Source organism: Hirundo rustica, chromosome 16 (assembly GCF_015227805.2).
Source record: "Hirundo rustica isolate bHirRus1 chromosome 16, bHirRus1.pri.v3, whole genome shotgun sequence".
Taxonomy (NCBI): domain Eukaryota; kingdom Metazoa; phylum Chordata; class Aves; order Passeriformes; family Hirundinidae; genus Hirundo; species Hirundo rustica.
This window is the reverse complement of record NC_053465.1, coordinates 6,809,036-6,823,635: the sequence shown is the minus strand read 5'-3', so window position 1 is coordinate 6,823,635 and position 14,600 is coordinate 6,809,036. Positions and strand designations below refer to the sequence as shown.

Sequence of the window (14,600 nt, the reverse complement as noted above, 5' to 3'; positions counted from 1 at the left end):
AGAAATGTTTGCTTCCCTCAAGAGAGGAAGGACCATCTTCCTGCAACACAAACAGGCTCAACTGTGTTCATCCACTTCAAAGCCATGCAGTTTTCTGCAGAGTTAAGCACAGAATGCACAGAGAAGCCAATCTTTTTTTTTTTTTTAATTGAACAGGAAGAGGTCAATACCAGTGCAGCTGCACACACCTATTCACCACAGAAATCTGCCCAGAGACCTCAAACCAAATCCTTGCCCAGACACCATCTCTGTCTCAAATAAACAAAATAAATCAATGGAAATCAAACCAAGAATCAGGGTCAGGGAGTACAGAAAGAAAAATAAGTTCATTTTCAGGTGTTTGGCCTGAAAAAGGTTGTGATGGCACCAGCCAGCACAGCATCTCTCTAATCCAGGCTCTGGAGGTGGCTGTCAGCATTTCCCAACATCTCCATGTTGCAAAGAAACACCTCTCAAGGCAGCACGACAGTTCAGTTTTGTCTGTATTCCAGAAACCACTATTGCATCTACTTTTAGGAGTTGAAGAGTCAGCTTAGTCCCCTTAGGAAATATGAATTGCCACACAGGATAAAGTGAGTTGTCCATCACCAGTCGTGTCTCCAACAGCTGCCTTATCCACACAATTCAGGGGAAGATGTAAGAAAACCTCAGAGCCCACAATGAGGAAAAAGTCAGAATGCTTCAGATACGGCATTTCCTTTCATTGTTCCTTCATGGATATTAAAATCCGGATTCCAAGACACCAACTCCCAGGAACCATGGGGAGGAAGGGCAGGAAATCTCCTGCAAGGATGATTTTCTCTTCCTCAATTTCATACAGATTAGCATCACAGTATTTGTCAATGTCTCCACTTGCTCTTGTAAATTTATGGCACAACATCTTTCCTTCTTCAGCTGGAAATTATATCAAGTCCTCAAGATTTTATTTCTTTGTTATCTCATACATTTATTCAGTTTAGTTCATTGGATCAGGTACCCCTCCACTGACAACAGTCCACTTCAGATACATCTTGTCCTTCTTTACCCTGCCTGTGCCAGAAATACAGAATTTAAAATATGTCCCTTGCTACTCTTGGTTTAGACTGGAGCAGTTTGAGGTTGAGGCATTGACATGGATGGATGGATGGATGGATGGATGGATGGATGGATGGAGCTCTTGCTCGTCTCTTCAGGAAATAGAAGATAAGGTCAGAGAAAAGACATCAGGAATTTTTACTGAACACAAAGACACAAAAATCTATACAAGACTCCTCGCTGGCCACTGAGGTAGGGACACTACAGCACCTTCAAGCAGGCAGTGAGGTTGGATACTCCTGTGTTCAATGCAATCAATAAAATGTAACAGTTTCCAAATCAGGAATTATTACTGTGGATGTCTTGATCTTCCTCTGTCACAAGGTCTGCTCCCTCACACACATCGCTCCACATCCAACATCTGTCACAGCATTGTACCTTTTAAACAAGAGGTCTTTGGGGGAGAAAATTAAATACGCCTCAAATTCAGAGGAATTAATTAGTTTTCTGTCTACCCATGTCAAACCAGAACATCCGTTTAATGTCAAGGATCACTAGGGAATTAATCCAAGTTAAATTTAAGGCAATTTGCTAGTAGTTAAAAATTCAGGAAGCTTTAAAACCCTGTGCTCTTGTGTTCCAATTTCACATGCTGTTTTGTGGCTTGTTGATGGTTTGTTTTTTCTTTTTTTTTTTCCCCGTTAAGGATATTTATTTCCACTTAAAAAAATGTTGTGGAAAGATTTCTTCAGAAAAACTCTACCCTTCAAACTTCTGTAGAAGCACAGTGAAGATGGAATAAACTGTGGAGATTTCCTAGAAACAGACGTCAAAGATTAATGATGTATTTTTTTGGTTTATCTCAGGTCTTTTTAGTACATGAAGGCTTTAGAAGTGGAGCATCTAGCAGAATTCTTTAGGCCACACTGCCCCAACACATCTTTCCAGGAAGACAACAAACCAGCAAAGCTCATCTGAAGATTTTCCACAAAATAAAATTGTAGCAGATCAGGCTTTCTTCATAAGCCAGTTCACAGGCAGTACAGTAATTCAAGTCTATTACTTCTCCAAAAAGAACTAAAAAAAAACAAGTCACAAACCAAACCACTGCACATAACAGCAAGAAGAACACAAGGTGAGCAGATTTAAGAGTCACTTTAATGCAAACTTCTGTCTGTCTGCTTTTATTTCTCATATCAGAAAAACCGTGGTCTTGAAGTAAGCACTAATAATTTATACAATCTTTAACCCTAGCTAGAGTGAACTGATGAAAGTGATTTCTTTTGCACTGCTAGTAAAGTAATTTAAACATGAAAATAGCATCTGATGGCACAGTAAGAGTCTAAATCACACTTCACTTCCCATTGGAAAGGTTTTAAGAAGAGTAAATATTTATTTATTGGCAAATTTCTCAGCATATACCCCAGGAATGAGTCTCCTAACCAAAATCTTAACATCACTAAAATTACGGGGCACAAATTTGTTGCATCTAAATCTCAGTGCGTTACTTAAATTTTGGCAAAATGACACAGATGAGAAATGAATTGCACACAAAATCCTCTACAGAGCAGTCCCCTGGGAAATAGTGGGGACAAAAATAAACTTCCTTCCCTCACAAAGAAAACAGGGGAAAAAAAAAAAAAGGCCTGGAGGTTTGTTTTATTTTGGGGGGGGGTGCGGTTTGCTGTTGTTAGGATTTGTTTGGTTGGTTGTTTACTTCTTCTTTTCTGAGAATGTAAGTGAACTGAAGATTTAAGCTACATTGCATTTCATCTGTATCAATTTTCTCAGCATGTTTCTACATTTAATACCAAGGACCAAAGTTAAAGAGCACCAAAATGCTCACTAGTGCACTCCTCCACTCTGCTCCCTAGAGAAAACATGCCAACTGGAATTTCACCAAAAATGTGTTGTTTCCTCCCCCCTCTCCCTTCAGAGAAAAGTAAAAACAGATTAAGGAAGAACTCCAATTCACTCCAATGCTACAACACACAAAAACCCAACAAACACACCCCACTTCTCTGTTTCCCCTGTGTCCTGTCCATGTTTCCACTCCCAAGACATTCCAACATTTTTTAAATGCCTCTGCAAAGGAGCTCTGAAAGGTGAGATTGGGCTTGAAATGCTTCCTTGCACAACAACACACAGCGTGCATGCAAGTTTCACTTTTATCCAGTCAAAGACAACAGAAATGCACAGATTCCTACTCCCCATCTGCCCTGTGCTGAAAAGAACGGAGAACAAAACCCCCTAGGAACTGAAAAGAACAGTAAAGGAGAGAAAAAGAAGACTCAGGGTATCCATGGATGGTAACTCTCTGCAAAGACACTGCTCAGGAGCTTTACAAGCACAAATCTCCACGAGTGCAGCGTTTTCTCACAAGAGTGTTTGAGGAACAGCAGCAAACAATTCTGAAAGAGTTTAAATTTCTTGATCCCATATAATACCAAATTCTATTCATGCGATCAGCTTTGTCCAAAACAGATATAAGTAACAGCTTACAAAAATGAACATTTGCCAAAAAAGAAACTTCTTTACCCTATTCTGATTCCCAAAACCAATTATCCACTGCTTTAAGTTGGTCATTCCAACCACAACTCTGAATTGGAGGAGAAAGAGGCAGAAGTTTGTAAACAGACCAAACCAGAGCCTTGAGCCAGAGGGGTTACTCAGAGCCCAGGGTTGCATGCAAAGGAAAATACTAATTCCATTTTCATTACCGATTTTGATAGGCCCACTGAATTGTCAGTGATTGCAGGGCAAAAAGAGCCCCAAGTCCCTATGTAAATTTATTAACGTTGGTCTGATCAGGAGTCACTGAAATTTCTCCAACTTCAAGCTAACGTTGCCCCATCTTAAATAGCATTAAAACATCTCTATTTAGAATCTGCAGCAGATATAATCCACAAAATCCACATGTAAAGTTCAAACAGCAGAGTAGAACACTACACAATTCACCATACCGTTAAAGCTTTGTTTCCACAGTCCAAACAAGAACCACAAGCAAAATCTACACAACTTTAAAATAGCAGGGAGCCACCATTAAACATTTCACTGTACTCCAAAACTTTAAACCAGAAACGTGGCTGTGGCCTTTGACCTGTCAAACCATCCACCTGAAGTTATGGGTCAGCCAAAGTGCAGGAGCTGGACAGCATAAAAGTGCAATCAAAACACAGGATTTCACAGAAAAATCCATTTATTAACCTTCATTAGCTCTGACAGCACACGAAGAATGTCAAGAGAAAAGCAGGACTGAAAATAAGAGGTAAGTGAAAGCTGCTGTCCTCTACACTTTGGGAGGAGGGTAATGAGAATTCAAAATTTAGAAACTGTAAAGATAAAAATTTCAGGGGGGAAGAAAGAAAAGACTAGATATGCATATTTTGCTGCAACGTTCTTAAAAGCAACAAGTGATTTTTGCTGATTTTGTTAAAGAAAACATGTAAACTGCAAGATTGAATAAATAAACAAATAAAATCCAAGACAATTACTTCTTACCAGTAACAAACTGGGTTCCAGGTCTAGTGTTTCTCCTACAACAGCTGAGGACATCAACAGCCCCAGGGCAGCACAGGTAGTGCCCTGTTCGTGACCTTCCAACAGCAGTGGTGTGAACTCTTGTAGGAGACAGAACTATGACAAAAACCAAAACCAGAACAAATTATTACTAATAAACTAACAGTGAGATGTTTTGAAGTCTTTTCCCTCCAAACTCACATTTATGACATCCTTAGTTATGACTTAATGAATTACAAAAAAATCAACTCCAAGCATATCAATGAATACATTGAAAGTAATTAAAGCCTGGCTACCACTTTGTAATAATGTAAGTAAGAGTTACTTCTTAAAGGTATGGGAACAAAAAGGTCTAATTTTAGCTACTAAAACTTCAATCAGACCCTTAAACAACAGGGTTTCCTGTTTGGGAGCTTTTCAAAACATTCTCACTTAAATGACTCTTTAAAGAGACTCACCTTATCTGACCTATAAAATACTGAGGTTTAAAAGCTACCAGAACAGCTCCTGAAAGAAATTTGGAACACTCAGGAGAATTTGCTCTCGAAATGTTTAGTTGCCAGTTTCTAGTGGCTGACACCCTTCTGGGCTAAGAGATCAAACAATCCCAGGATTTTTACAGTTTTGTGTAAAATACAGACATTTAGGTATAGTAAGACACATTTACAGACAGGCTTCTCAGAGAAAACCTGAGTGTTTATGGTTACAAGGTACAAGGAGTAGGAATAGTTCAACTACCCCAAGGCTTTTGTCTGTGAGGACACATCCACCAAAACTATCATCTTATACACCTATTTTTCTTGTATAAAACAGATTTTATGTTCTTCAGAATAGTATATACATCACACTGGCAACTTTTAACTTACAATCTTAAACTTCTGAGTCTGCTTTATATTATTAGCCATACCTTTTTGAGCTCTGCATATCAAACATCTTCAATACACAGATTAGCTCTCGTAATGAAAATAATCTATAAATCAATACTGGTGATTTCAAGACTGACCTTCTGTAGTAACAGATTGTGAAATGAAACATCAGGAGATAAAAGGTAAGAAAGCTTTTCCAACACAAATTAATGCCATTATAGAAGGTGAAATAAAATACCTAATAAACAAATGAAGTAATAAGGAAAATCCAAGCATTCTTATGGCAATCAGCAGAACTGAAAGTCTTGAAAACAAATATGACCCAATTGAAGCAAACACCAGTGACTTTGTTCTCAGTTTCTATTCTGGATTGCCAAGTCTTGCCTTTCTCTATTTCTGATTGCTTCTCCATAGCAATTGTTTTGGCGAGCTCTTTTTAGTCCTGTTATTTGGACAGTTAAGAAAAAATAAAAGCGGTGAAGTGAGGGAGCCAGACCAACCCAGACACATGAGAAATTACTTTGTTAGCAAAGTGTAATAAGGCGCATGTATTTCTACTTAGGCTTGGGGCTGCTACTGTTAAAACTCTCACTTACACCTGTCCCAGAGCACAAAAAGAGCCAGAACAGACTGGTAAAAATGGCAAAGTTGAGCCCTGCACTTTTTCTTCTCTGCTTGAAGCTCTCCACCTCTTTCCTTTTTGTGATCAAACAGCTGAGAAGTGAGTGGCCGTGATGGATGGAGGCACCTCTGCCACAAGGAAGGGGCAGAACAGGCAGAGGTGTTTCTCCAAATTTGCAGATGACCAAGATCTCTAAATCAGCCCTTGTTATATAACTGTTGAGTCAACCCTAACAACGATGTTCTCACCAGGTTCCCTTTCTCTTTCCCATACCACATGACAAAAATATCTTTAAATGCTGAGAACTTACCGATACTTGAAAGTGTTTCCTGTTAGCAAAAATAAACCTTGCAGTGTTTCACAGCTGGACAGTGCATGTTTCAATGAAGAGGGGAGAACGGTCTCTGGTAAGAAGATCCAGAAGGTTCATCAGATGCCCTGTGTTTGGGAATGGAAAGAATAGGAGGCAAAAATTAAAATTCAAACTTTAACTCAATACAAAGCCCTTCTGTGTCACATAACTGAAAGCAATGTTTAAAATAACTGCACATTTACAACGCTGTCTGCCATTTTAACAAGAAACATTCCGATATATTCCTATAATTAAACATGCAGGAAAATTTATTTGGCCCTTGTGCTAATGTAAAGAAAGAGTTCAACATATCAGTATTAACTGTTAACAACTTCTGACTATGCTTCCAGAAGTGCTTTGAAAACATCACTCTAAAGAAACAGCACTTTATAAAAGGATTTTAAAAAAATTTAACAACATTGTTTCAGTTGACACGTAAGTTTCAGTTAATGTTTCTGTGACCTCTGCCACCCACACGCTTTAAATGGGGTTGGAATTAATCTCACCTCATGGTTACAGCGATTCCCCTCCAAACCAAAATATTTGCCTAAGGTTACAGAAAAATCATGTGTCCATGTTGTGTGAGAGATTTCAGTTTAATTCCCATCCAGCTCGACTGAACCACAGCCTTAAAAAGCCAGCATGACGCTCAGATTTTAACAACCAAGCAGCATCCACACAGGTACTGAGGAAACCACCTGCTTCTCTTGCAAACATTAAAAAAACTCAGAAAAAAAACCAAAACCCAAACACAAAAACAAAGATGGAAATAACTAACAGAAGCTTTATTTTCCATGCCTGTAAAAGCCATGCAGCCTGAAATACAATATTCCAGCGGGTAACAAGTTGCTACCACCACAGGATGCACCTTAGTAACAGGGCACAGGTGTGCGTACCCAGTTCCAGCTGCTCACTTGCAGTAATATTTCCACTGCACTTGCATTTCCTCTGCATTTCCCTTCCAACTCTGTCCATCTGCCTGTCTCCCCATCCTGGTACAGCAACAGTTGCTCAAATCATTCCACTATTTTTGATCTCTGTTCTCTCTCCCCTCTGGTTGCACCAGGAGAAGAACAGACCCAACACTACTCATGTCATGGACCCTGTAGAACGCAGCAAGAACTTGGCAGAACTGGTACAGGGTACCCGGCTTGAGAAGTCTGCTGACATCAAAAAAAAATATATAAGAATTTAGCTACAGATGTATCTGCTACTCTAGCAGAGAAGATTAAAAAACAACCTGAAAAATTCTAATGCCTATGGCTCATATGACACTTGCCTGTCCAAGTGCCATTAGATCTCCTTTAAGATCTCCTACAAGATCTTAAGATTTTACTTTAAAAAGTGACAAAAGAAAACTAAGCAAAAAAACCCTCTGCCTTTTTGCATCTATTAGTCAAAAAACAACATAAAAAGTACCTTTAAAAAAAAGAGGATTAGAGAACTGTAAACTTATCATACAGGGAATTGCCCTGAAGAATGGTTTCCCCCAAACTTTCTCATTGTTTTTTTTGCTTTATAATGAGGGGATCTTTGCCAAAGTTCCCAAACTCAATACATAAAGAGGGAGGGAGCCAAAGGAGGAAGAATCATGAGGTAATTTTATAAAGAAGTAAAGCAGGGGTAAAAACCAAGAGAAGGATCACCTAAAAGACAGAAAAGACACACAAAGAGTCACGAAATTAAAGATAATGTGAGAAGGGCTGTAATTCAGGGTACAAGCCCTCCGTGCCTTGGGTAAGGATCCTGGTTTACTTTTTAGCACAAATCTCATAATCCAGATTTGATCAACTACTATTAAAAAAAAAAAAAAAAGGTGGAGTGAAGCCAAGAAGGACACATTGGTAAAAAGAAGGAAGTCAAAAAAGCTGATTTTATATTTAGCCACCGCCTCATTCTCCAACCTTATAGTAGCAGGACTGTTGAGAGCAACTGGGCTCTGACTACTTCATTTATTAGCACTTAAATTAGCTGAGTTTGGATATTTTAAGCATCTAATGTCCAATACAGACCACTGATTCTTCTGTTTCAGGGCACAATCTGAGCACAAGTCAGGAAGGTATTTCCTCTGATGCTGTATCAGTGCAAAAGGTGCAAATTTTGTTTAACCCTTTCCTCTAAGAGGGCGAGCCAAAGCCCTGAAATACCAGCTTTCTGCAGAGGTTTTTTCCATGGGGTAAGAAATATCAGGAAGCAAACCCACTTGGATGGAATAAGTAGTTTGTTCAACACATGCCAAGAAAGTAATTAGGGCAGATAACTAGGTATTTCAATATACAGAGGTATAAAGATATTCCCTAATATACAGAGCCCTGCTCACTTTTCTAAGTAGGATTCCTGGGCAGGTAAGGTCCTGGTACACACTGACATTCTCATTAACAAATGTATTTTAGTCCACACACAAACTCAAAATGGGTTTGTAGAATTTTTTTTTGACACCTTGGTGTGTCTTTCCAGTACAGGAGATGCCAGCTCAGAGTCACTACAAAGCAAACATAGGGCAACTTCCAATATTTGCAGGGTGCTTTTCTTCCCAAGGGCTCACATGAGTCAAATGAGCAGCAGGACAAGATCACCACTGTCTGGGCTGGAATAAAAGCCAGCCACATCTCCAAAAATCAAGGCAAAAAGGTGAGTTTCAGCTCTAATTGAGCACCTACCTGTCACATTTCAGCAAAACCTCTCCCCTCCTGCGCCAGGGACATTCTTACCTACGCACAACTGAACACTGCCAAGTGGGACACATTTCCATCTCATTAGAATGGCTGTCAAGGATCTCACCCTGCCTCTGGAGTGCTCAGAAGCTATTCCAAGCCAACATCTCAGCAGCAGCCTGATGTTTCTTAAATACATGGGCATGAAAGAAAGTTAAAGCAACTGTTCAGAAAATAACTGCACCACAGCTGACTCGGTAAGGGACAGCAAACCCCACCCACAAGCCTCTGGACTCCACCACATCCCGGAGGGAATTCATCCAGGACTTCACACTGCTTCACCTTTATGAAGAATGAGCACTTCTAGTACAATTTTTCATCAGTATAACTGAAAAAGTTTGGGAGAGCTGAGTAAACCCCTGTTTCACAGAAGAGGTAACAAGAAGTTACCCACCAGCACGTTCAATCAACAGCTGGAGGATGGGAGCTGAGTCCCACAGAGCAGCTTTCCCTCTAAACTGGACATCCCTGTGCATGCAAACTCACCAAGGCAGCACAAACCAGAAAACGATTGATCTGTTTAGGGAAGTTGAAGTTCTTCCCTCTTGTATCCCAAGGAAAGATGCCCTGCATGAAGTGATACAGGCTTTTATTTCTCATCCTGCCTAAAGGACTGAAGATCCAGAGGGAACTGAGAAACCCAGCTACTGAAGGATGTATTTAAGGGGGCTGCAAACACAAACATAAAAAAGTCTTCAGGAAGGGAGTAAAGAGACATTTTGAAGCAACAAATTTTAACGCTGGAGCCCTGACTGTTGTTGTGCTTGCCCGAATATCATCAAAAACTCCCACGGAGATGCTTTAGGGATGGAGTAGGATCGCAGGACTTCCCGCAGACCAAATTCCTGCCTCTGCCTCGCAGCCACGACTGCTCCTGGTGCTCTCTCCTAACGTGACCCCTGCTCTCTGCACACAACCTGCAGCACGCCCACTTTCACTATTAACACACTTTGACTTTCAAATATCACACGCAGAAAACACAGGTGAGCTCCGCGCTTCAAAACATCCGAGCCAAACACAAGCCAGGAGCGAAATATAAAAACGGAATTAATCTCTCTGTGTGAAGTGTCAGAATTTTCCAGGGTAGTGCTCACAGCCAGGAACGGACACACATTGCTGCCTCCTGGGAATTATAACGGACATGTGGGATAACCATTACAACTGCAGGTAGCTCTTCAAAGACTTCAGCTAAGCCCTGTCCCTGCCCTTCTGTTCGCCCACTAAACCAAGCACACGGGAGCATGGAAAACCCCCGTGAACGCTTTTTACCAGTTTAGGGGGAGTCTGGAAAGCGTTACAGAATGCTCTGGAGCAGCCAGTAAAACCAGCAAGACGAAGGGAAAAATGTCCTGGGAAAGGTTGAGTTGTTTATGAAATAATTCTGTCCTGAAAGCAGGCAGTGGCAGTTTGGATTGGGTGTCAGCCTGCTCTGCACTGCTGCTGGGAGGAGAGGAAACTTCGCTTAGAAACTTCAAAAACACGGATCTAAAAAAAAAAAAAAAAAAAAAAAAAATCCATCCAAGCAGATAGCAAAGACAAAAATAATATACTGAACCTCACAGCAACACAACACATCACCAGAGGAAAAGCAGGCAATTAAGAGAACTTCCAAACATGAGGCATTTTTCCTTTTGACAGAGGGCTGCTGGGGAGGGGGGAGCTGCTAAACTGGTTTTTCTCTAAGCACTTCCAGATAATAATAATAAAAAAATTTAAAAAAAAAAAAAATCCTCTTGCGAAGAACATATCCACTGTTGTACAACTGTCCCAGAAAACAAAGACCACGGGGAGAAAGTGGCCCATTTTCTCCAGTCTCCAAGAACCCCGAGTACAGGTCATGTTTTCAAAGGCTCAGTCCTACACCCTCCAGAACGGAGCAGCATTTAAAGCCCAGGAATAAACACCTAACGTGAGAGTTACTAGAATGCCCCGTTTTTGGTAGCAGACTGAAATTGACTCAGTTCCACGCAGGCGAACACACGGTCTGTGAAAACAACCGCGAGAGAAGTTTCGCTGTGAGTGAGTTTCCCCCTCCTGGACACGCTGCATCAAAACCAAAAGATTCGTCTTCTATTTCAGTTACAGATATAAACCATGGAATATTGTTCAGCAATTTGGGAGCCCCCTGAATCCTGTCCTGCAGCTCTCCCTCCAGCCCATGGGGCAGCTCCTCTGCCCGTTCCCTGTCAGCTCCCAAAAAACACCTCGAAGCTGTAATTCCTCACCGCATGTTGAAAATATTGTGACTAATAATACACTCCACCCATTTTTTTCCATCACTACGGATTTCAAAATATAAAACTTGACAAACAGTGAGAGAGTTTAGACGGGGAACGTCAAATTTTATTTCTAATTAAAAGAGGCTATAAAAGCATAAAAGTGAGGTACTGATCGAAGTGAAAGAGCTATGCAGTCACAGAAAGCGTCTTCTTCAAAAATTACATTTTTCTTACTATTCTTGGGTATCACTGCCTTTTCTTATAATCCCCACAGGAAAATAAAAATAGAAACAAAATACTCTTTTTTGAGAAAAACACATTTAATGCATTAGTAGTAGGGCTGATCTGTGCATACAGAGAACCCACACACAATAAATACTTGAGTCCACAAACTGAGACCTACATCTCAATGACAGCGACTAAATGCTAAAAATGATACCAGCGATGCAATTAAAATTCACGCAAGAACTTTGGTACAGGTGTCTACAATGCCACTGTTTGCTAAACACATCTCTTAATTAGCATGGCTTTAAACAATGCTGATAATAATCCCGTCCTGTAAGGCTTGCCAAATGAATCATTGGGATTGCAAAATAAAAAGCATGAGGAATTCATTAAAGAGCTGTTAAACTCTCCTTTGTTTATCTTTCCCCAGTCAGGTGTAAAAATAAATAAATACGGGTTTATGTCTCCAGATTCCATCCGAATGCTCCGCTCCACAATAACGCGCCGGGGAAGAACCTCCTCAAGAGGTACCAACATTTTTTTTTTTTTCCTCTCCGTTTCAAAAGAGAAATCCTCCCACTATTACAGTCCTGAAAATCTGCTCCATTCTCTATTTGTCATCTGGGATTGAGTTATCAGACACTACTTGTATTACTTTGGGAACTGACATGTCTATTTACAGAGACACAAAGGCAATCCAGCAGCACAACCCCTGCTTTTCCCAGCACCTCTCCTTCTCCCCTCCGCCAAAATTCTACCAGCACTTTTTTCTGGGGAGGGGGGAGGACACCTCACTAGTTTTCCAGCATGACAGAAAACATTTCCAGCCACTTTTGCACTTGTTACAGCCTTATGAAAAATCACCTACATTCCCAGCCCCCCGCAAAAGGAACAGTATTATTTTTTTCAAGGTTTTGTTTGTTTGTTTGGCTGTTGGGGTTTTTTGCATTTCTTTTTTTTAAAGAGGGTCACTTCCCCCATTTCAGCCTGCAATTAAAATGGAGGCAAGGCCAGGCGATCTATGTCTGGCTTTAGGGGGAGACAATAACCCAAAACAGGCCTGGCTTTAAAAAAAAAAAAAAAAAAAAAAAAAAAAAAAAAAAAAAAAAAAAAAAAAAAAAAAGAGCGAGAGAGAGAGAGAGAGAGAGGAGAGAGAGAGGAAAGGGAGAAAGAGAAAGAGAGACGGGCAGAAAGAGAGAAATACAACATGCTTCACCAGTATTATTACCTCATCCCTTTTTCCAAGCAGTTTTGAACCACACTCCTGACAAACTCTTGGTCCAACTTGCACGGATGCTGGTTTTTAGGGGGCGGAAAGGGTTTTAATGCTGGAGCCGGGATTGAGGCTGGCTATCCGCAAGTGGAGCTGCTGTTAAAATGCCCCCTTGTCTCTTCTCCTCTCCCTTGAGCTGGGTGTTGACGCAGCAGAAATTACCAGCTGGAAAATTCCCCTTTTGGAGGTTACGGGGAGGGGGGGGGGGCGGGCGGAGGAGCGAGGGGAGGGGAGGGCCGGGGGAGGGGGGTTAAACCCGGCACTTACCAAGTTAAGCCATCCACCCACACCAAATAGGACATCGCGTCCCAAAGAAGGCTCCGTGCCCCCCTCGGCGGGCAGGGCGCGACCGGCCGCGCTCCCCCCGCGGCGGGCGGGCACGGGGGGGGAATAACGGGGATAAAAACGGGGATAAAAGCGGGGATAAGGATGAAAACGGGGATAATAAGGGCGATAATAAGGGGGAAAACACCGGGGGCGGCGGTGCGGGAGCAGCGGGGAGGGGGGGCGCTCCTCGCCGCTCCTCGAGGGGTGGGGGGCGGCCATGGCGACCCTCGCTCGCCCCGGGGGGCGGGGGGCGGCGCGCTTACCTGTGCCCCATGGAGGAGAGCGGGGTGTCGGAGCGGCCGGAGCGGTGGCTCCGTCGGTCACTCCGTGCCTCTCCTCCCGGGTGGGGAGGGGAAGGGGAAGGGGGGGCGGAGGGCGGAGGAGGTGGGGGGGAGAACCCGGCGGAGGGGGGGGAAGGGGGGGGGGCGCCCGGGCGCGCTCCCGACGCTCCCTCGGGCGCGCGGGGCGCGAGCCCGCGGCGGGCGGGGGGGGGGGGCGCGGGGGGGGCGGGGCCACCCGGCGCGTGCCGGCGCCGTCCCCGCCCACTCTCCCCCGGCGGCGGGCGCTGATTGGGCGGCGCCCCCTCCGTCGGCCACGCCCCCTCGCCACGCCTCCCCCTCCTCTTGCGCCGGGGGAGCGGGGGCGCCACCGGCGGCGCTGCCACTGCCGGACACCGGAAGTGAGGGCGGGCGGGGGCGCGCGGCGCGCGGGGCACGCCGGGACAACGCGGAGGCTGCGCTGAGGCGGGGGCGGCGGCGGGACCCCCGCATCGCTCCCGCTCCTTGTCCCGGTCCCGATCCCGATCCTGACCCCGCTCCTGCTTTGGGCCTCGCCGGGTGTCTCCTGACCCCGGCAGGTGCGCCCGGCCCCGGGAGGGGCGGCTGTGCGCCCTCAGCGGGGCGCATCCCCTAAGCCCCTCGGCGGGATGGAGGACGGCGGGTGTTGGAGCGGGACAGTGCCGCAGCCTCCTCCGGACCTTACAGTGAGAAAGAAAAATTCACTTTTCCCCCTCTGGTACGCGCTGAGATGTATTTCACACAATCCCCTGAAATGAAACAATGTAAAATAAGTGCAGTTCGCAGCCCCCTGACCCGTAATGGCCAGAGAGAGGGAGGCCGGTGGTCGGGGAAGGATGGAGATCGCAGCGGATGGAGATCACAGCCAGCTCCGCAATGGAAAACCTCCCGCTGCAACAAAGGGCAGGGCTTTGCCCTTTTGACTGTCGCGCTGAAGGATCTGACAGAAACTGCCCTATATTTCAAAGGACGGAGCTTAACAGGGCAGGATAGGTCTGGAGCGTGGGGGAAGTCGGCGCGATCGCACGATGGCTGCGGTGAGCGGGGCAATCGCTCTCGCTGCCGTGCGGTCGCTGGATTGTGAAAGCAGGAGCTGCTCCAGCAGATAAAACGTTTGCGAACTGTTTTCTCGACATCTGCGTGCCGTGATTGCTCCCGAAATTGGGGAAATAC

At 43.8% G+C, this 14,600-nt stretch overlaps 1 protein-coding gene across 4 annotated transcripts in view; it reads right to left on the bottom strand.

Moving 5' to 3' along the window:
- Positions 1 to 13,506, bottom strand: part of ZBTB46 (zinc finger and BTB domain containing 46) — a 50,608-nt gene extending 37,102 nt beyond the window's left edge. For 2 of the 4 annotated variants that reach the window (XM_040080012.2, XM_040080008.2), the window contains exons 1-4: positions 13,395 to 13,506; positions 12,760 to 12,940; positions 6,332 to 6,459; positions 4,516 to 4,650 (exon numbers count right to left, since the gene is read on the bottom strand). In XM_040080012.2, the coding sequence (XP_039935946.1) occupies positions 4,516 to 4,569 (54 nt within the window). In that variant the 5' untranslated portion in view covers positions 4,570 to 4,650; positions 6,332 to 6,459; positions 12,760 to 12,940; positions 13,395 to 13,506. Of the gene's footprint in view, positions 1 to 4,515; positions 4,651 to 6,331; positions 6,460 to 12,759; positions 12,941 to 13,071; positions 13,224 to 13,394 lie in introns of those variants that run through there. The other 2 variants (XM_040080009.2, XM_040080011.2) reach the window with 2 other exon arrangements.
- Positions 13,507 to 14,600: the final 1,094 nt, after the last annotated feature.